General features: G+C 43.9%; 1 protein-coding gene and 1 long non-coding RNA gene across 2 annotated transcripts; one reads left to right on the top strand and one right to left on the bottom strand.

The window, feature by feature from the left end:
- Window positions 1-73: 73 nt before the first annotated feature.
- Window positions 74-22,454, bottom strand: ccnd2a (cyclin D2, a). Its single transcript, XM_046395142.1, has 5 exons — window positions 21,923-22,454; window positions 20,326-20,541; window positions 17,164-17,323; window positions 9,867-10,015; window positions 74-4,389 (listed from the first exon to the last, which is right to left on the bottom strand). Exons 1-5 carry the CDS (start codon window positions 22,115-22,117, stop codon window positions 4,216-4,218), a joined length of 894 nt encoding a protein of 297 aa, XP_046251098.1. The 5' UTR covers window positions 22,118-22,454; the 3' UTR covers window positions 74-4,215.
- Window positions 18,910-20,168, top strand: LOC124062404. The gene is made up of 2 exons (XR_006843915.1): window positions 18,910-19,084; window positions 19,841-20,168. It is a non-coding gene; the product is annotated as an uncharacterized LOC124062404 (long non-coding RNA).
- Window positions 22,455-22,610: the final 156 nt, after the last annotated feature.

Below are 22,610 nucleotides of genomic sequence, written 5' to 3'. Positions count from 1 at the left end.
CACAAATACACACTAGCCTACTGATCATGAAACAATTAAACAGAGAGCTCAAAAGGAACACAAGCGTGGGAAATAGTGAGCTGATGTGGTGTCACACCCTTTAAAGCAGTTGTTTATTGAACAGAGGTTGTGCAACAGACATTTGAGGTACATGATATGAGTTATAGTGGAGGGGGGCAACTCAAAGGGAAATCTGCACCATTGAAACTTCCAGATATCAGAATATTTATGGTTGGACATGACAGGTGTAGCTCAACACATTATTATGTGGCAGTTAAAATGTTGCGCACACACCATTTTTCAGACCAAAACGTATCTTTCTCACATACAGGATCCATATTTGCTGACATTCAAAGTGATTGTGGTTGTATAAAGCAAGAACTGTACTTTGGCCATCATAGGAATGCTGTTTTCCCCTCTCTCACACACAAGTCAGATGTAGCACCAACATGAACAGAAATGAACATGCTTGAACTATCTAAGAAACCCCCCAAGAAAAGGTTGCAATGTTGTTGTGCCCCCCCCCCCAATATAGGGTAAGTCCAAGTGGAAGCCTTGCATATTTTCCTGTTTCTCATCTCACTGAGCAAGTTGTTTCCCCACTAAAACAGTGGGAATCATCCACAAAAATGCAAATTTGTCGTTGCCCCCCCCCCCCCGATTCCTTCTCCTCCGTTCCAGGCTCCCTAACTGCAGAGGTATAGGTGATGGATTTGTTTATGTTTTATTTAGTCCAGTAATCCTGAGGTATAGGAAATACCACTGATGCAGAATGTGACTGAAGAGGGAGAGCAAAGTTGATAAACACAAAAAAAGGTGGTGGGGGGACATGCTATCTAAGCAAACTGTCAAACTGTACAAAGAACATTTCCAGTCGAATATTCATTTCATGTTCTTCTATCACCATCTACTTCGTTTTTCTGAATGTATCTCTTAAGCAGTAAAATAATTATATTATAATACAAATGTTTATAAAATAGCAGCACACTCAAGTGACACATCACAACTAGGTAATGTTATTTTTTTGTATAAATGAAACAAATTCATAGCTTTTAGCAGCGCAAAAGACAATAACTCAATAAAAAATATTGACACTTTTTTCTTGATGTCTTCACACCTCCTCCTCTGTCCTCTCTTCACTTTGGAATACAGTATCTCTAAATCTTAGAAAAACCCTTTTGCGGGTCTGGTCACCCCATACAATATATCAAACACAAATTGAAAAGGTGGTCTCAATATATAACACATGCAACAATACATTGCAAGAAAGAAAAAAAAAAACAACCATTAATTTTGGGAGAGAGCTTTCATCAGGCAAATAGAGGCAAAATGAAGGGGACATATCAAATATTCAGATGGGGGATGTTTGGCAAATGTGTCATTAAATTGCCCAGTTTTACTGAAAAACATCACTAAAACATCAGATCCCCACATTTTTCTTCAGTCTGACAAACATACACGCAGCAAAGTCACATACCGTCATGAAAAAAACTCAAGCATTAAGTCAAAGACACCTCACTGTGGCAAAGTCATGTGTCCCACTAAAACGAAAAGAAACAAACATCATCTGTGTATTGTTTTGTGCTGGTGTCTGTCTGGCTGTAGGCCCCCCTTGCCAATGATTTGAAGCAGCAAAGCTCACAGGGGACAGATGTGTTCACTGACAGACAACTGGTCTGAAGTACACAATCCAGAACCATAGAAAACTGACCAACCACTGCAACACACATCAGTTAGGGTGGTTTCCAACAAAGGCTCTGCTCTGTCTTCAAAATGCAAACCACACTGCCCTCCGAAGAACATGTGCAAACATTGGATGTTATGACCACTCTTGTAGCTCATTGCTGCCCTGTGTGACTACCTGTGGCTGTGCTGCAGATAAATATGAAGAAAAATTCAAGTAAAAACAAATATTTCATCTCTTGACAATATAGAAGAAAATCAAACAGAACCCACGGATCAGTGAACTCTGTGTAGACATTTTTCAATTCATATTGGCCTTGTCTATTTCTTCAAATTCAAAGTCAGACTCCCCATCAACTTGCACTTTTATAGGATAGGAATGTTTTCTTTTTTGTACTTTTATTTATTTTTTTTAATTGGAATGTCCTCCCGTTGTAAGCTGTGGAAAGCCTTTTTAATTTGATTCTTGCTTGACAAGCCTATGTCTGATGATTGGGAAACCAGCCCTACAAAGTAAACCAAAGAAAAGGTTAACAAGGAAAAAAAAAAAAAAAGAAAACATCCATTCACCTCCAATCACCACCCAACGCATTTCATTTTACTTATCTCCTGGGGAGCATGTTCTCAAAGTGCTTTGCCATTGAAATCATATAGGGGAGCTGAAAACAACCCTATGTGGGACTCCAGATGCATTGACTGTATATAATCATTCTGTACTCCTCTAACAACTCCCCACCCCACCCCCAAAGAAAGTTCATGCTCACATGATCTGGTACTGTACAATCTTAGTTCCTCATTTTATTTCCATGTAGATGGAAACCCAGAACATTTTTGTTCACTTAGCTGTGTCATCATAGACATCCATTATGAGAAATTGATGTTGATTCCATCCAAATATGCAGATATCAAAGTTTCATCTTGAGGCCTTTGGGCGTCTTTTGTTCGTTCTCATCTTCCAGCCACTGGCTGTAAATCCTCCCCTTCTCCTACACAGCAGCATGTTCCTGCACCACTAAAGTCCTCTCTGTCCTACCATCCCGTGCTGTGCGCTCATGTGCCTTCCACGGATCCACAGCGACTTCTTAGTCGCAAACTGTCCCAGTCTTCTAAATCTTTCCACGCCACACCCTGTTCCCTTCCTGCTAGTTAACACAGAGGAGTCTAACATCTCCCAGATTTTAAAAAGCATGGCCTTATTTTCTTCGGGATATCCTCCTCTCCTGCCTTTGTGCTACACAAGCTTGTATGTGTGACAGATCATTTCTACTCTGTCCAGACTCAAGGCAGCCCTTCACAACTAAGGAAACACCATATCGTAACAACGCGAAAAAGAATGAAGAATCTGTAATATTTCATTGACAGAATGGCAGTAATAAACAAACACCTCACATGACCTCTGAGTTTGAGGTATAATACCTCATTAAAAATGCTCTGGGAAAGATAAGAGGCTCTGAGTGAAAGTCCTTTCGCCCACATCCTCCTTCACTAAATTTTTTTCTGTCTCACTCATAGTCCATGCATGAGTTTATTGTTGGCCATAAATGAACCATGACACATTGTTAATGCATGGAGGCAGTGATATAGCGTAGATGCCCTGTTATACTGATGGACAAAGTATGTGTAGCCTCGGCTTGCTCCATAGTCTTTTAACATAGAACCGGAAGTCTATGACTTGACTTTGCTCAAGTGCCTCACACCACACAATGCACACTGCTAATATAGATACAGGACCACATGTAGCATCCACACACACACACACACACACACACACACACACACACACACACACACAAACACACAAACGCACACACAAGCAGCCTGACAAAAGGAGCTTATTGATCTCTACTATTCAGTTCCAAAGTATGTCCAATAATATTAATAATAATAATAATAATTACTAATACTACTGATAATTATTATCATTCCAACTCTTGCCTGGAATTGGTACCCATCAACTTTTAGCACAATGTTCTCACAGCTTCCTGTCTGTCTGTCTCATGGACCTTGTGATGGTTGAGGAGCTCGAACACGTGTCCTCTCTCACACCCGCCACGAATGTAATAGTGATAATACTCATATATAACAAAACAGAGGGAAAAAAATGAAGCCCCACTGTGATCCCATGTATGCAATTTTCTGAATGGTTTCCATAATATCTAACATAACAGCCTCATTATCAAGCTATGGTTAAAATATAACTTAAAGATCATACTATACAATCAGAGGCAGAATGCAAATACGATTGGCTTCCCTTCTGTATATTCAAGGCACCACAGAGTTTCGTTGTATCAAATTTGTTGTTTTTAGACTAGAACATCATAGAAAATCTATTTTGTGTGCAGGTGTTTTTGACTTGAAGAACAGAAAATCTACAAAAAAAACTAGCAAGCATTGTTCTTTTTCTGTCAAAGGGCTTGTGTTTTTAACATTTTTTGTTCTTTTGTTGTTTTTTTTCTGCTTTTAAGAAAATTGAGTTTTTTTTCATGATGCTTTTTTTTTTGTAAATCCTGTGCAATGATGCCCTCTGGTGGTTCACAAGTTGACATCGCGGACGTCTGTCGGGGTGGAGGATTGATCCAGCTCATCCAGGCCTTTCCCACTGGGGCCTCTCTGTGTCTGCTGCTGCTGCTGCTGCTGCTGCCGGCCCTCACGCAGGCTGCTCACCAACACGCGTTCAATCTGCTCCTGGCACTCTTTCAGAACATCCTGCAGTGTGACAAGAGAGGGAGAAGCTGTAAAATATATATACAATTAATCTGCTTTTTCAACTTTTCAAAATTTTGATCTAAATGACTCATTTAAGGTTACATTTTACATTAATGTATGTTATTTGGCAACATGTCTCTGCACACAAAAGCCTTAGCAAACATTCTCATATACATTTTAATTTTTCAATACCTTCCAGTATTTAATTTTCAGTATTTAATGCAGCTAGAAGTCTGGATCAAAAGACCTACTACCACATTTTCTTGGTGTGGATATTGTTTTTTTTTTTTTAACAACCATCACAAGTAATAAGAGAAATCTGAAAACCTTTGTCAATGTACGTCCAACACAGGCCCTGGTGTGGCAGCAAAGCATAGACCAGGGGTTTTAAATGACCACGACTTTCTAGCAGCTGCCAAAGCTGAGCACACAATCCAGACCAGGCCTAAGCATTACATCAGCCCACCAGGGTTGTGCATTAACGCCGCCCCTATGGTGCTTATGTGCACGCACACACATATGCATTCCCACATGCATGCTGTGCTTGCACACCACTGCCTCCCCCATTCAACCACCCACCTATCCCGCCACCGCCGCCATTCCAAAACAGACACAAAACCCAAACAGAAGTAGCCTTGACAACGGTGGTTGAAAACACAGGTAGTACTAAAGCTATGTTAATTACATCCACCTCCTGTGGGAACACAAAGGTGGTGCTTTTTTAACGAGAGCCAGTCTGTGTGCCTGCCTGCCTGCAGGGGATCCATCTGAGACCTGGCCTGCTCGCCTTTCACCATCAAAGGCTGCCGCCGCAATCTGAGAATCCACCTGGGAGAGGAGCCTCTCAACAGCGCTGAGCCCTCATATCCTTCCCTGATGGAGGGTTGACAGAGGGGACAGCGCAGTTCATGAGGAGAAAGCAACTTATTGAGGGTGTGGGGGTGGGGGTAGTAAAAGAAGATAAATAGGGATGTGAGTAAGAGTGTCAAATACAAGTCTAACTGTTTCTGGGTGGAGGTCGGAAGTAAGAGCAGACTGCTGCAACAGAACAAACCAATATCAAAGTCCTTGTCCGAAAGAGCCGATCGAGAGTTAGCACTGCTCTCTGGTGGTGAAACATGATAACACAACTGAAGCCAAGCTGCTTCCTGTCAGCTCTACACAGGCACACACATGCATAACTCCCTGCCTTTAAGCACCAGGCGTGTGTGGGAAACATGACTGAGAGCGCCCTATGGCCGGAGGTGATGGGTGAAAGTGTACTGCTTGTGAAGTGAGGAAACATTCTTCAGAAATTTACAGCTAATTTAAACCTGATGGGCCACAGTTTGAACTTGTGTTATGTGCTGTGTGCTTCTGACGCTGCTGGGCCCTGATGAAATAAGAACTGAGACTTCACTCACATCAGAATTGCTCTTCGGGAGCTGCAAACGGGTGACTGACAAAAGGTCACAGTGTCAAAGGTCAAACAGCATGACATGTAACAGGGTGAGAAGTACCGTGTTGTCAAAGGGAAACTACATGAGTTTCTGACTTATAACCTAACTTTCATCCGCGTGGACAGTGTTCTAGAGGATCACTCTTCAACTGGAATCTCTTTTAAGGGAAGAAAACCAGCGTCTGTCCCTTAATCTCCTCCAGAGGTTGGACGCTAACATAGGTGTGTGCACACACACTCAAACACAAAATCTTCCCACCAACATGTGCCCTATTGGTCATAAAATCTCAATTCCTGTGAGTAAATTAAGTAAAGTGAAGAACATGTAAAGGAACCGCCTGTGTCTTACCGCAAGAATGCACGCCTTCACTTCTTTAAAGGCATGCCCCCCCCCCCTCGGATCCCATGCCAAGTCCCATGGGCTTTATTCAAGAAACTTTAATGACTTCAATGTGTGACTACTGGAAACACCAATACTGTGTTCAGAGAAGCTCAAGGTACTTGGATACTGAGAGGGCCAACTGCACTGAATAATTTGGCCATGGGAGGTAGTGCTATACTGAAGCATCTTATTTTGCTAGCCTCAACCCGGAAAACACATAACCACCTCAGATCCTCCCTTGCCGTTACTGTCCTCCATCTTCCCCACCTCAAACATAAATCACAAGGCAACAATCTGTCTTTTTGACAAATCAGGCATGCACATTATCCTCTAGGCAGCCTTTGTGACACTGGCGGAAGTGGGGAAGTTGTGCAGACAGACGAAACCAAAAGGAAGAAATGTGTGAAGCCATGGAATGTGTTTCAACTGCTGACTGTACCACACAAGACAGTGTTAGCAACTCTGGGACGACTTGGTGGTCAGACAGCTGAAACAAACACACACTGCGGATCTCAAGGAATCTTAAGACAAAATATCCGGAGGCTGACACTGGAAATAAGAAGTCACCACATGACTTGAATTTCCCCAAGTTACAATAGAAAATGTGACCTTTCTCTTTCTTCAGCCTGTGTGCCGAAACACCACAAGTGCTGACGCCACAGGCTGTGTTGATAGAGATAATCTTTCCTAATAAATGTACCTTTGTTGCTTCAGTGAATTGCTGTTGAATTTCCAGCCCAATAAAATCACCTTGCAATTTCCCATACATCCATTGTGCCACTAACTCTATAACAGTTAGTGGAAATCAGACAGATAAAAAAAACCCCAAAAAAACAAGCAAACAACAAAAAAACTAAACAAAACAGAGGAATGAAAACAGGAAGTCGCAAAGAAATGGTAAAATGCGTTTCTTTCTTTTCTTAAAAAAAAGGATGAATGATAGACTGAGAAAAAATAAATCAGAAAACAATAAAATTTAGGAAGCGGTGGTCTTACACGTTTGCACTTCTCTAATCCATTTCCTGTTTCAATCATTCAAGAATAAAGGGAAGCGCTACATACTGATGCATTATTAGAATAACTTCTGTATAGCAGAGTATATTCCAGCTTTCTTGTGGTCACTACAGTTGACTTAAGCAGGATTCACAAGTCTCCCACTTGAAACATTCATATTTTCTCTCTGCACTTCACGGGGAGGCTCTCAGGCATGCAGGCCTGTCTGCTGGAGCCCCCTTTTGGTCACACCAGGTGCATGCAAGGCTACACACATTCTTCCAATGGCCCAAGATGGTGACTTGGCCCGATCACATTTCCACTGGAAAACCACAGCTTCTGGATACCACAGATGCCAGCAGGGTGCCAGGGGGGTGGCGTTGGCCATGATGCTGTTGGCAGCAGCAGCGGCAGAGGTTGGCGAAACTTGCTTTGCCTTCATATTTTGCCCAGCTCTTTGGCCGGCGGGCTACAAGGCTGCTGCTGCACCACCATCTCGCCGTGCCTCTGCAGTCGCGGCCAAAACCGAAGACAGTGTGACATGTTTACACATTTAGACTCAGGTTCATAACACCACCTTGATGACTGCAGTCAAAATTGAGGTTGAGGTGGCCTTGAATTGATGCATCAAGTGATTCAGCTTGTGAGCAAAGATGGTGGATCAAGTGTTCAAATGACACAGTCAATGATCGCCATTTCCTATTTTTGTGTGCGAAAGCCCGACCGCTCAAACAGTCTAAATAGCACTGAAGCCACTTATTAATGCTGACCACTTCTTCTGGGCTTCTGTCATTAGGCTATGTTGTTTAAGCTATATCACAAGTGATGCATGGGTCTGATGTAAGTTCTTAGGTAACTTTATAAACTAAAAGATACTCTATGTGTTAAGTTTTGGCCTTCTGGGCAGTTTATACTAAAGCCTCTTATATATGTTGAATTAGGCAGGGTGCCCTCTGCTATGCCTCCTGTGTTTACTGCGAGCCATGGCTTGTCTGAATCCAGGAATGTGAAGAGTTGATCAGAGACACAGAGCGACTTAATTCCCTCAAGTCTAAGACCTAGCAGCTTAAATACACTGAGGCCCTGTGCTGCTGAGGTCAGCTATTTGTTTTTCCTCAGCTGCTGAGCGAGACTTCACACAGCTCGCACCAGAGGGAGCCATGCTTTCCAGCAGTGATGCATTATGGACCATAGGAGGAGACCAGAGAGGGCTGATTGTCGCGAGGGAGGCATGAGCTCCTTCCCTCCCCCACCGCCCCAGTGTCCTTTTCACACTTCAACAGCTTTCTTCCACCACCTCCTCCCACTTTGCCCCTCTTTGGGAATTTAACATACCAGGACCGAGGCTTGGGATCCGTGTCATGCCCTTTGATCTGCTCCCTCTGCAGTGAGCGCACACACAGCCCAAACACTAAATGTTCACGTTTAAATTAAATCAGCTATTAGTAACTAAAAGTGTTTTTCATCATGTTTGGTAATAGGAACACTCCTGCCAAGGCAGTGCCCTCAGAACTGGAGCTGGTGCCTGGGCACTGCACCGTGGCTGCCCACTGCTCCCGAATAGTTAGAAGTCGAATGAAGAAGGTCAATTTCTCCAAAGAGACCACTAAAGAATAACCTAATAAATTAACTTATCATCTCTCAGTCTTGCTGTCCTTGTCCCCTGCAGCTTTGCCCACAGTCGGCTATAGCAAGCTGAAGCCCTTTCCCATCTCTGTGATGAAAGCCAGGCATCTCAGAGGCAGTAGAGGCCCTGCCTGTGTTTGGACTCGACTCACCCACCACCGCAACATTCACTGTACCCAGACAGCCACACAACGGGCCGGCCAGCATTCCTGTCAACGACAGAGCATACTGTATATGCTCTCAACCTGGCTCGATTTAGAGGATTCTTTATATGAGGAGGCCTTGAGCAGCCTGACCGGGCCGATGCAGAGGAAAAGAAACCTGCTGCATGCTACCTCTCAGTGGAGTTCAGGATTTCTTTTAATGAAGACATTTTTGGCCTTCGTTGTTATTCTTTTTCTTCTCATGGCAGGTATTGACAGTAAAATCCCCCCAAAAATGGATTTGTGGAAAACTAAATCCCAGTGAAGAAGCCAAATCTGAGTGTAACATTTCAACATTTCAACTTCTGTCGCAAATGCACAACCTCAACAAATGTGGCATTTCTTAACCTTTGACATAAATAACAGGGATATTTTCCCTCAGAGAACTAGTCTGGTAGAAAAAAAGCAAAATTTTCTTGTTCACACAAACAGATTGTAAAACTATGTGTTTCAGCGGTAATAAGATGGCTTAATTGTGGCATTTCACTGGAGATGTAAACCAACTGAAGAGATGAAAAGCTTCCAATGGCAGCAGCGGCAGCTTATTCAGCTTTGAATCACAGACTTACTGTAATAATTGTACTTTGATGTCAGCAGAGATACTAACATTTACTCCTCCTCATTCAAATATTACTCAGAAACATCCTCTAAAAAGTTTCCATACACAAGTATCAAGCTCTTAGCTAAACTGTCAAGCCCACACTGGAATGCAGTGTTTTAAACTCAGTTCTTGTTTTAGAAAAAAAAAAAAAAAAAAAAAAAAGTTAAGTATGTGTCCAGCCCAAATAAGCTGCAACGACTGTTCTGGATGTGTAAGAGTACAAAACAAACTCACCACTTCTGTATTTGTGATTTTGGCCAGCAGGTCTGTCAGGCTGTCACCCCACTGTGACTGGTCAGCTGAATCCAGCTGTAGGCCGCAGATCGCTGCCCCCACGCTTCCTGTGGCAATCATGGAGGGAGGGTACATGGCGAATCCGAAATCTGAGGAAGACATAAAAAGTGAGTTACATGTTGAAATTTCAATGAAATTTTTATTTCAGTGGATAAATGACTTAAACTGTTTTCTTTTTATACTGGGTCCTTTAGTCACCTGGTGCAGTTTTTTAATTTCAATTCACATGCTCCACAAACATTGTTGAAGCAAGTCCCTCCCTCAGACAATATGATTTGGTAATCTAGCAGTCAGCTAATAAATAATCCTTCTATTGCACTGGGTCTGAACGCAGCACTCACTAATGACCAGAGGCCTGGATAATGAGGGTTCACTTGGCTTGTAAAGGAGCTGAAAAGCAACCACCCTCACCCACTCCCCACCCCGGTCCCCCTTTCCCCGGCCCGGCCCCTTTTCTTCCATCTCCTGAGTAAATCGTGTGCTCGCTGAAAAAAGCCCCATAGCGCTTGGAAAGGGAGGAATAAAGAGGCTCAGTGCCTCTGCCAATGCTCACTGCTGTAGGTCCTTTTTCCACGTGTGGTCACAGGCGTGCGTCTCAAAGACCAATAACCTTGTTAGCTCCCCTCACTGTCATTCATAATGCAAATGAGACAGCTTGTGAACGGGCCAGAAGCCCGAAAAGGCAAGGCAACTGGCATACAGGGAGAGAGAGGGAGAGAGGGAGACAGACAGACAGGGAGAGGGAGAGTTTTTCTCTTCACAAACACAGGCACACACAAACACACACACACACACACACTTGCTCCTTTCTCTATTCTCTCTTTATGTCTTGCTCAACTTTTACCTTTCTTTTTGGACAACACATGGCCTGCTTAGATGGGGCCAGTGAATGGCACACATGCCCCAGTCTTTGTTGCTACAACAGGCAGTGGTTTGCATTGGCGGCCCTCCTATCTTTTAGCATATTAATAGAGTGGCGGGCTTGCGAGAGGGAAGGCAGAAGAGTGTGACTCCATTGTCCAGAGTCATCACCTCATTTCACCCAATTGAGAAACACAGCATCCTTCCCCTCTCTGCTGATACCAATTCAGCGAGACAGGCTGGACAAAGAGTGTGGCTGGACAGGGGGTGCAGGGGGTCGATGGGGGGAGGAAGATGAAGAAGGAGGGATGGACGGTATGGCGACAAGGCAACAAGGAGAAAAGAAGGGGAAGGTGGTGGGCTTGGCGGGAGAGTAGAGGGGGGTAGACAACTCTGATGTACATCACTCTCAAGTCTGTGTCCAGGCTCTTGTGAGATTTTGGAAGAAGAAAAGAGTCGCCCTCCAGCGACCCTCACCTCCTGCCTCCCACCCCCACTCCCTCCCCACAAGTATGCCTCTGTTCCTGGGCCACCTATGGGCTAGAGGAGTGGGCAGCAGGAGCATAGAAACAGCCTGCACATTAACATATTGCCATATTCAATTGCAAAGCAAACTGTGTGCGATGGCTCTGAAGGAGATTTTTCTTCCTTCTTTTTTTAAAATCTGGAATCAAAGAGGTAGGCCCTTTGATAGCTGTAAAGGCAGCCCCTCACTGCCTTTTTAGCATGCACAGCCAGGCGCTTTCTCATCTTGTGGGCTCAGTGTTGACAAATAAATGAACTTATTATACACCCCTGTGTTAGCCGCTGGGCCTCTGCCAAGGGGCGATTTATTAAAGGCTACCTCGAGCCAAGAGGAAAAGCACACAAAGCCCCTCAGCATTACATCACTGCTGTAAGAGCACAACTTTCTATAGAGGGGTAAAAGGACAAAGGCATACACGGATTTACTGTACGTGTGTAGTGAGTGCAGACTGACAAGCAAGGAGGCAGACACCTAAGAGACACAGGCAAGAAACAATACACTGATGTCTGCAGGCTTTACGATGTAGACACAGATCAACACACACACACACACACACACACACAGCACAGATGCAGGTTTGTGGGAGAGCTGAGTGGTGGGCAGTGGGCAGCAAGCTGATTTTTCGCACTCAAGACAAGACAGGTCTGTAACAGAACAAGGACGCGCGCGTGCAGCCGATGCGGGCTGACACTCCGGCCTGGTGGCTGCTGCATGTGGGGGAAAGAATGGCTGTATTTTAGGAGGCCCTCATTGATATTCATGTTGAGGATAAACAGTGTATGTAGCTGAGTGGGGACGCCTGCGATGGAAAGCTCCCTGTGAGCAGCGGCTGGCTGGCCTGGCCTGCACGCCTCTCACCCCCTTCAATGGCCCTTTCTCCTCCCTGTGCCCCCTCATCTCCATTCCTCCGTGTTCCTAAGCCCTGAAACTTCATCCTCAGGCCTGGTCACTGCTGCTCTACATGGCCCACTCCTCCTGGGTGGCTGCAATGCACAGTATACACATTAAACTTGTAAATTAATTAAAAGTTGGAAAGTTGAACAACAGCCAAAAGAAGAAAGAAGAAATGCTCCATTTCATCCTCTCTGCTTTTCCAGTGCTATAAATCAGGGTCTTGTGTTCTATACGTGTAGTGCTTATTGACCCTGTTTATTAAAGGAGTAGCATTACGAGGACCCTGGTCCTGTTGACTGATTAAGGCCAAAAACAAACATCATTTTGGGATTGGCATGACAGTATGTTTCACCACTAATGCAACACAGCCTGGTAGTCAAAACAAGGTCTGCAGAGAGCTCCCCAGACAGTAAACCTCAGGTAGCTCTTTGGAGACACACAAGCAGCAACAACTTCCCAGCTAAGCTTTAACAAGGCGGAGGAATCACTGATTAAGAAATGATAACCTGATGCAGCTTTCTGCTGTATTCTATTACTTCTTGTTCCAGACAGTCACTCTCAAACAGAAAAATTTTTTTTAAAAACCTTGGGAGAGTCTGAGTCACACACTGCACTCAAACTGTGATTTCAATCCATTTGCCAGAAAACTGAATTCCTCTTTAATTGTAGCATCATGTGACAGCGCTCTTCACTCTTGCACCATCATCTCCACTGTCACAGCTGCAGCCTTGAGGCGTTACATTAGCTAATGTCAGTGATCAAAGGTGGAACGCAGGAGGGTTACCTTATTTTTAAACTGGAAGAGGACAAATTGTTAACTGTATTTGTGCCTGGCTGAGTTGTTGAAAGTCTATTTCTGTCTCTTTAGCTGAAATAATTTGGACAAAATTAGGAGCTTAGCGGAAGTAATTAAACCCTCTAATCGGAAAAAAATGTTGGAGGACACTCTGATGTCACGACAAAAATGTTTAAACTAACTTAATTTACTTCAAAAGTCAAAAAAATATTAGCCTTTGGCATTAAAGTGACCTCCAAGGTAAATGTAAGCTCAAAAACATTTTGATCTCTGGACCTTTTGGGTGGGATAAACGCAGCATTCAAAGCAAAAGTCTCTCTGTGTTTCTGGTGTGACTCAGCTGGCCTCAGTATTTATAGTGTGGTGCTGAGTACACTAGCGAAGAGAAGGGGGGAACTCAGGACATGCCACTCGATGATTCATTCTGTGTGTCACATTTCTGGGTGCATACTGTCAGGAAGCTACTTCCTGCTTCATGTGTTGACGGTGCAGCCCGACCGGACATGACTCCTCACATCAGTGGAGCGTGTGGAGAGACGATAATTTGTTGGAGGAGGTGGCTAATGTGTTGGACCTCTGAATCATCAAACATGAAGGGGGTTTTATGTAAACAAATACCAGTAAAGACCATTTCATTGACCACATGTGAGATGAATCATTCATCTCTAGAATGCAGATCTGAGCCTGGAGGGGATTCTCCATGCAGCAGCCACTTGGAAAGGAAGCTACAAGGAACATTCCTGCCTCTGGACCAGTGAGACATAACAGCTGAGATGAAGAGAGGACTTATGAATCATTTAAAAAATATTTGTTGCATTAAATTGGGCGCATATGCCAATACCTTTTCTCTTCCTGTATGGGCATTTGAGGCCCACAGCTTTGAGACCCACATCGGCTACAAGAGACAAAAATCTAAATCTGAGAGCTCTGGGTGGCTTTACAGAGCCTCTGTGCATATCTTCATTATGTCATCCAACTTTCTTTAGGATTAGAAGATAACGAACAAAACCATGGAATGTACAACATACACAACAAAATCTAAAAGTACAGGTTTAATATACTCTGCACAATGCATTGGTAAATACCTGTTAGAAATTTAAAGCTCAGTTAAATATAATATATTTCACGACAATTTTGTTAAAACTCTATGGTAAAAAGTGACCAGATGGAAAGTGAACCATGCAGCAAAGCTTGACTTCTCTCATGTTTGTTAGCTAGTGAATCATTAGTTTGTCTTGGAGAAACTAACCAGTTAATCATCAAGAATACTTCACATAGTCCAAAGACACTTCCACACACTAGAGAAAACGCAAGCAATGAAACACTACTCTGATATAATAATAAGGACAAAAAAGAGTATTTAATCAATTAAATCACTTGTTATTTACATCCCAACCTGTGTCAAAATTGTCATGGAGTCCTCCAGGACTCTCTCCGGGACAGCACTGTTGGCCCTGATCCAGAATTTTCTTTTGATCCACTTCTACGACTATTGTCACCATTCCATCCATACCATTACAGAGAGGGCTATTGGAGTTGGTATAAAAAAATAGACCGTAATCCCTATGCCAATATGGCAAGAAGACGGAGCTCAATAACTGCAGCAGACAGGTTGGGTGCATCTGTCTGCCCCATGCACCCCGTCCATTCTCCCACTTTACCTCAATTGAATAAGAATAGAAGAGGAAGCTCGGAGTGCTTGGTGTCTGTGTGCAGGAATGGAGGTTCATAATCTCCCTTAATGAGCTTGTTTCTGGGCTATTATCCGACGGCCTGCCTGAGGGAAACGCTGGTGTTTCCTATCAAGTGGCCCCGCAGCGCTGACCCTCGCATGGCTCTGCATATGAAATGTAAGGGCCAAGCCTTTTGTCTCCTTTCTCCCAGCCTCTAGCTGAGCTCCCGAGCCATTTGCATAGTCCTGAAAGGACCAGCCAATGTTATTAATTAATACAGAGCCAGCCTGCGCCACCTGACAAAATCCCACCGAGTGGCCCGAACGGAACTGTTTCATCAAAAGAGAGGAGCCATTAGGAATGAGAGGCCTTATTCTCCACTTCTCCTCTTCTCTCTCTTGTTCCCTTGAAAACAGAGAGCCGTGGTTTTATGCATGTTTTCTTTTTCAGTGTAGGACAACCGTGGTGGGGGAAGTGGTGGGTGGTGGGTTGAATGAGACTGTATGAAATAGGAAGGCCACAGGTGACCCGTTGTCAACTGTCTTGCAAATGTAAATCCTCCTGAGAGATCTCCTCCTTCTGCTGGGTCTTTACCTTCTCAGCTCGGCTCGAAGACGTCTCAAGGAGGATTCTCACCAGATAACCTAAAGATTTATGGCTGGGAACGCTCCACAAATGGGGTTTCGAATTCCCTGAGATCTTCAGATGCACCAAATTGTTGACTCACCCGCGCTCGCTCTTTCTCTGTCTTGCCTTCACTCTCTGTTTGCTTGGATACAAGTCTGAGGAGAGCACAAGCAGATAAATAGCCTGTTGCTAATCCAGAGCTATATCCAGAAAGTCTCTCTCTCTCCTAAAACGCAATGTCAGGAGGACGACTCCTGGAGGCTCGTAAATTTATTTCCACTGCCTCATTGAAGCAATTAAGGACAAAGTGCATGCTGAGTCTTTCACAATGTTGCTTTGGGAATAGGTCCGATCACCGACACGCTGTCATTCCACACATTAATCTGCTGGCACAAAATAAGGGGTGAGACAGGGAAAGGAAGAGAGCATGAGATAGTAAGAGAGAATGAAGGAAAGGGAGACAAAGAAAGAGCAAAAACAGGCGTTTCTTCTTCAAAATGTGAACTTTTCTTGCAAACTTTTCTCACCCTGTCATATCCATTGCACAATCAGTGCATCACTTCATACTGCAAATACCTGTCACCTCCCTAGTATCTATTCATCTAACTACACACACACACACACACACACACTCCTCTGAATGATGTAAGCACAAGGAGCTGTTTCCCATGGGGGGTGGGGGGACTGATGTTAGTTGCCGTTTGAGGCCTGCAGGTCACCTAGGAGGTAGAAAGTGAGAAAGAAAGGAGTGTGCACTAGCCTTACTGTGGGTGAAATGTGTAATTTTCCACAGCAATATTATCATAAATTCTTAAGCATGTTCAGGACTAGTGCAAGAGGTATTTTCCTATCACTAGTCCTGCCTTTTTTTTGCAGCTTTTAGTGTGGAGATGGGGGTGACGCAAAGAGGAGAAACCTGCCCTATAGAGAATCTCAACATGGGAAAACTATCATGTCCTCCAGCTGTAGGGCGGGGAGGCGTGAGAAGTTGGGGGAGGGGGGGGGGGAAGGTGGCAGGGGAAACAGACACGAAAACATGACATGCCTTAATTGGCAGAGCAAAAACAATACACTCCTCTGGCTTTCACTAACTCCCCTGTTCGCTCTTGCATCTTGTCCGTCTCGACCTTGACGTCTCTTCAGATCATGTTATAGGGTCCCTGTCCCTCCCACGACTTGCTGGATGTTTGATCTTGAGGGAACAATTCACCTCAAGAGCAAAGAGACAATGGCCTGCCTGCCTCCACCCCGGTCCATTCCTCTTCTCGACCCTGTGCGACATGGGAATGCCCCTCAACCAGGCTAAATCTGCTTTGAAGTGTTACTGGATGCTCTGGAAGCTACTGATATACCCCTAAAACATGACCACATACCAGCCTGGGAGAAGACAAATGATGGATGTCAGACTTAAGAGTCTAATGGTGAAATGTCTTCCGTGACACATGCTTTTCTAAAGAGGAATATTTTCCCACTGGAAGTAATGCATCTCACTTCGGTTACGGCGGGCCGTGACTGGCCCACAGCACACCTCTGAACAGAGTTGTTGCCGCATGTTATTGGGAGAGGAAGGCTTTGATACAGTGCTGAAAGAAGAATGTGCGGATATTTTGCAACAAGAGAAAGTATGTTGATGCAAGCCATTATTGCTTGGTTTGACTTGGCAGCTTATCCATGATCAGTGTCACTTGCAACACCACAAATAAAGAAAAAGGCAAACATGAGATATCAAGATAACACTGTAGTCTGTATGGTCATCTTTTGGAATACGTTTTCCAAATTTAACACTCCTTGTTAGGACAGACATCTGTTCATAATACAAGACATTAAATGTGTATGACCTAAGCCCCCACTGCGTCCTACCTGTGGCACAGAGGGCGATGAAGGTCTGGACATGTTTGCGTATAAGTGCCAGCTTATCCTCGGGCAGCGGCAGCCTCCTCACAATGTACTCAATGAAGTCGTTCGGTGTTACTGCTGCCAAGTTCCACTTCAACTTCCCCAACACCACCAGTTCCCATTCCTGGAGAGAAAGAGCGAGGCAGAAAGCAGAGGGCAGAAAGAGAGAGAATGAGACAGAATCAAAGAGATCAAGTGACATAAAACATGATCACATATTTACGTGGTGTGGCACTCAGCTGCAACACTGAACTTCACTGCAGTTGTTCGTAAGCGACGGTGCCACTGTGGGACCCTGGCCCCGTACGTTAGTATTTGCGGAGGTTAAGCATTATTGTTATTACGTTAGTCTCTGCTTGGCCGAGCCTGGGACAGAGAAACACCAGCAGCGCCACCAACCCAGGTGACCTCACAACACTGTCTCCCTCCCTGTCTGTATGTCTGGCATCTGGGGACTTTCCTAAAGAGGCCCACCAGAGGTTCTGCTGTGCGAGAGTGTGTGTGTGTGTGTATGTGTGTCTCTGTGTGTGTGTATGTGTGAGTGTGTATGCTTGCAGAGTGGAAATGGATAGAAGGGCTGCACTTGTTGAGCAGGATCAGCAACAAATCTGTTTTATGTTAAACAGTTAAACAGAGTTTCATTATTTAATCTTATCTCATTCTACTCATCATTTAAACCATCAGAACCGTTTGTTGTTGTATGTTGCAACAGGTAATGTGATTATTTTCTTTACTGCATCTTGTGTTTTGCTGCCAATTCTGTTAAAGCGCTTTGATAAACACCAATACATTTACCCCTTCTGCCCATTTTATTCTTCATTTAAAGAATATTAAGTGCCAAATATAGTTAAAGCTTCTTTTTAAATCATTTAAAACATATTTTGGGCTCACAGGAAACAGAAACTTTGAATCACTTTGATCCATTCAATTTTCACAAATAATTTCATGTGGATCTCTTGTCAAAATGGGATGACACATGCTAGTCTGAATGAGTGTCTGTGTGGGGGGGGGCATTAGGTGTGGTGTTCTCTCTTAGGGTGTATCGTTACTTTCACTTCCTAAAGGAGGTGGTGATTAACGGAAGAGTCGGTGACTAATTTGGGAAAAAATGTTGTGGTTTGGTTCCGGACTGCAGCCTTGTGACTGGGACCACGGATGCTCTTCATTTTCCCTTGCTAAGAGACCACACGGGCTCGGTCATGAGACAATTCACCATGGCTGTCCCCAACCCTGCAAGCAGCCTACCAGCAATTTTCTAATCAAAGTGGACCTTTTTCTGCCTGTTTTCTGATCTCCTTGATGCCGGGGATTTGGATGGAGGAGAGGAAAGATGTTTTTAAAACAACGGTCTCGTTTAATCATGTGGGAGGAAAAGAGAAAGTAAAAGCACCTCTGATTTAAAGGTGAAAGGCATCTCCCTGTGCTTGCTTGGAGATGTGTGACCAGTATTCCAAAGATCCAATTATTTGACAATATGCAAATCACGATGACAGCAGTGATTTGATGATCGTGCCTGCTCTATTTGCAACATGGCTGCCTTCTGCTCTCGTTTCCATCAGCGAGCAAGATTCAAGCCTACAGCGAGGACTATGACGAGCCTTGCAACACAGGCTCTATGCTGACAGAGTGGCAAGCAAGCAGGCACTCACTTCCTTCTGCTACTGCCTTCCTCTGGTCACACCTTCTATGTAAAATTGCGGTTCTCTTTACAAGAAATTCTTACCAAAGACGAGGACAAAAAAACGATCACATGCCCTGAGCAGCTGATCTCTGTTTCCTGTATCTGCATGTCAGCCAAAATACTGCCTTATACAGAGACACTGAGAAGAGGCCCCGGCAAACCAGTTCAAGGACTGAGGGCTTTGTCTTCAGACTGCACATTAAGGTAGGAGGGACACCGTTTACTTTCAAAATGCAGCATGATATGCTGTTTTATATAAGTCCACCCAAGTCTTACAGTGTAGCACTTTTTTATTTTATTTTTAAGGCACATTCTGTTTACTTGCCAAAACCTATATGACCGCAACACGCTGACCATTGAAACCCTCACTGAAGAAAAGGTATATTAAATCTGCCAAACTGTTGCCAAGCATAAATGCCTCCCAGAAAAGTATTAGAAACCAATAAAACCAACAACACCTCGTCAGGAACCTGAATATACTGCAGCAATCAGCTCAGCCAGCAGAGTCAGGCAGCGAGGCAGGCCTACAACCATCAGCCACGTCTGAATCATAATATGTGGCCTCTTTCACAACATGGGTGGGATTGGCCGTTGTTTACTGAGGAATGTTTATGTAGCACCACAGAGCAGTAGGGAAACACTTATCTGATGTGAAACTGAGTTAATTAATTGGTGAGTGCTGGTGAAGGCAGCTGGTATTATCAGGCTGAAGAGGCCTTATCAAATATAGGACACAGAGGAATGACATTTTGTACTCCAAATGACAAATAATAGACCAGGAATCATTGGTTTGCGTGTCACTTTCACTATGAGCCACATCTCCGTGTTGAAAAGTGTGTAAGATTCAGAAATAGTGCAGCATGACGTAATATCAGAAATGTGTGCATCCAGGGTTATTTTTAGATGGAAGCTAAACTGTAAAAGGCAAACTTGAATTTCTCTGTGTCTCTCCCTCTCTAGCTGACAGGAACAGAGTCAGAACTTTGGCTGGAGTTCAAGCTGACCTCGTTGCTCTGTGTAAATATCTGCCACTAGATGGCGATGGAGACCATTGCACAGATTGGATGGATACTGTAAAGCCCAGAGGGTCTTGTACAGTAAAGAGAGAGACCTTGTGGAACAATTCACCATGAAGCTCTTGCTTTCCATGCACCTTTGATGACGATGTGCTGCAGTGTGGAGACTGAACAACAGATCCAGTGAAACGAGCCCTGTGTTTCGTATGTGATGTTTTAAGCTGAATGATCAAAATGAATACAAGTAAACTGATGCCTTGAAACAGCCAAAATTAACCCCTGGTTTCCAATATAAAACATAATGCGGAAAGTAAGACAATAATACATTGTGAAACTGTGTTTGGCATCAAGCAGCCAATGCTCACTGCATGAATCCTCAAAAGTATCACTGTGCAATTTGTGAATTGTGTAGAAGCAGTTGTTGCTTACCAGCAGCTCTTGTGGTCTGATGGAGTTATCTGTGTAGATGCAAAGCTTCTCTGCAGTTAATGGACGAGTGTCTTTCAATTTGGATGCAAGAAACATACAGACTGCTCCCAGCAGCTGCAGGTTGCACTTTTTGGTGGGTACCACGGCTAAAAATCTGTCTAAGTAGTTCATGGCCAAGGGGAAAACTTCTTCCTCGCACTTCTGCTCCTCACAAACCTGAAGAAAGAGAGAGCAGACAATGCAGCAATGTTCAGAACAGGTAGCCCACCCTGCAGTGACATGACTTATTTCCCAGCATTTGAAATGTATAGAAAACTTTTATGAGACAAGCCTAACGAAACAAAAGTCTAATTACATAAAGGGCACATATAAATTCAATGACACACATAGTTGGGGCCCGGCCAAGAATTTGCGCCCAGCCCTAATCGGTTGCGACATCATAAATTAATTCGAAATAGATTATTTTACAAAGAATGAAATAAGTCTCGGAGACATACTGTCAATAGAGTCGCATTCCTGCAGTTCATTCACTAAGAAATGAATTCTAGTCACAATCAGCCGAGCCAAAAAACACCCCGACAGCGCAGCACACGGAAACACACTTTTTTTCATTCGTCATATTTTCATAAAATAATTAAAAATATAAATAAATTGTCTAGACCGATTTTCTTCACACCATAATGTTCAGGGGGGTCTTCCACATCATACCCGACAATTCCTATCCAAATCCATACACGATAAATACCAATAAAATGTCAAAATAAAAGGCGAGTAGCGAGACGTTGAGCTGATGTGCGTCACCGCCGATCCGATATATTTATTTCAAAAATTAATTAAAAATCTACAGTGGCTCGAACCCTGGCAATATTTACATGAAAATAAAGCTCAAAGGCTCAAGATTGTTTACAGATGGACGTTGACCAGAAATATTTGATCATATGTCAGAAATCGAACATAATTCCAGAGTGAGGCATTGCGACGGGGGGAAGACCAAAAGGACAGATAAGGCCCTCGCCCCTTCCGACATTTAAAATAGATACCTAAACTGTTTGCAACGCTTTTTGTCATCATTTCTATATTCAGTGGACACCCAAGAACCTCCTCTGTCATTGCCGATGGGTTTTAACCGCTGTTATTGCGTTTATGACACTGTAAAGTCCTCTTAAAAGCAAAAGCGCTCCTGTAAGAAACCAACATGGCGATACAACAGCGCAGGCAGCATTGCATTGGGGAGTGCATACGTGTGCATGGAAATATTCAGGCTATCTAAAATAATAACATTAAAGAATCAACCGGCAGCTTGTACGGACAACATGTGAAGCATATAAAGGACATTCTGTGGTGTCACTGATATCACAGCACGAAGTTTCATAAACGCAGCCTTCATGACCGGACTTTAAACATGGAAAGAAATTACGAAAAACGACATATTTGGTTAATATGAGCAACAAGCAGCCGAAAATTAGAGCAATGGGTCTTATCTACTGTCCACAAATTGCAAAGAGCGCTCAGTAAAGCGCTAATGAAACGAATCAAGAGGCTTTAAAGTCGAGCACGGAAATAATAAGACTTGTCAGCACTCGGTGTTTCGGTATACCTCCAACATCCAAGTAGCGACCATCCTCCTCATAAACGGCTGAATATCTTTCTGGACGCCTTTGAAATATGAATATTGGGGTAGAAATCTCTCCTCTATGGTCAACAAGCTCTGCAGGACTCTGTCATCGCACAGGAGGTTCGGATCGGGACGAGCTCGTATGCTGGTGTCCATTTCGAGGCAGAGCAGCTCCATGGTGCTGGTGCTTTCACTTAAGTAAAAAAGTAGGATTTCTCTCTCGCAAACGTAAAAGCGGTGCTGCAAAGCAAAAACGCAATAAGATGGCAGGGAAAGTCGTTCAGAGGCATAAAAAGTGAGACTGCAGGGGCTCCGTAAGTGAGTATCCTGCCTCTCCTTGTTGAGAACTTTTTCCTCTCTCCCCACAGTGCGCCTACTACTACTTTCATCCGCCTGTGCGCATTTCAAGCCTGCCCAGCATACGCCACTGACGCAATTCACTTGGTTGCCTCTGTATAGACCAGACGCAACATGCTGCACTCCCGTCCCTCTCTCTTTTAGCCTGACAGCGCAAGACAACTTGCAGCAAACTTGTTTCATCCTAAAACGTGAAAGGCTGCCACTTGCTCAAAAAAGTAGATCCACAACAATACAATGAAAGGTGCAGAGTTAGTTCATCTAAACTCGAGTTTAGCCCGAGTTTTTTGGCATTTACCGGATGTTTCAGGCT

The sequence above is a fragment of the Scatophagus argus genome, chromosome 7 (assembly GCF_020382885.2).
Source record: "Scatophagus argus isolate fScaArg1 chromosome 7, fScaArg1.pri, whole genome shotgun sequence".
In the NCBI taxonomy this organism is placed as follows: Eukaryota; Metazoa; Chordata; class Actinopteri; family Scatophagidae; genus Scatophagus; species Scatophagus argus.
Note: the sequence above shows the minus strand (reverse complement) of the source record. Positions and strands in the feature narration are given on the sequence as shown.

Bases quoted from the DNA above. Each gene is read 5' to 3' on its own strand.
- ccnd2a (XM_046395142.1), bottom strand. From the start codon at position 22,117: ATGGAGCTGCTCTGCCTCGAAATGGACACCAGCATACGAGCTCGTCCC. The intron at 20,542-21,922 runs GTATACCGAAAC...CTCTTTCTTCAG, and splicing joins TCGCTACTTGGATGTTGGAG to GTTTGTGAGGAGCAGAAGTG. The intron at 17,324-20,325 runs GTAAGCAACAAC...CTTTCTCTCCAG, and splicing joins TCAGACCACAAGAGCTGCTG to GAATGGGAACTGGTGGTGTT.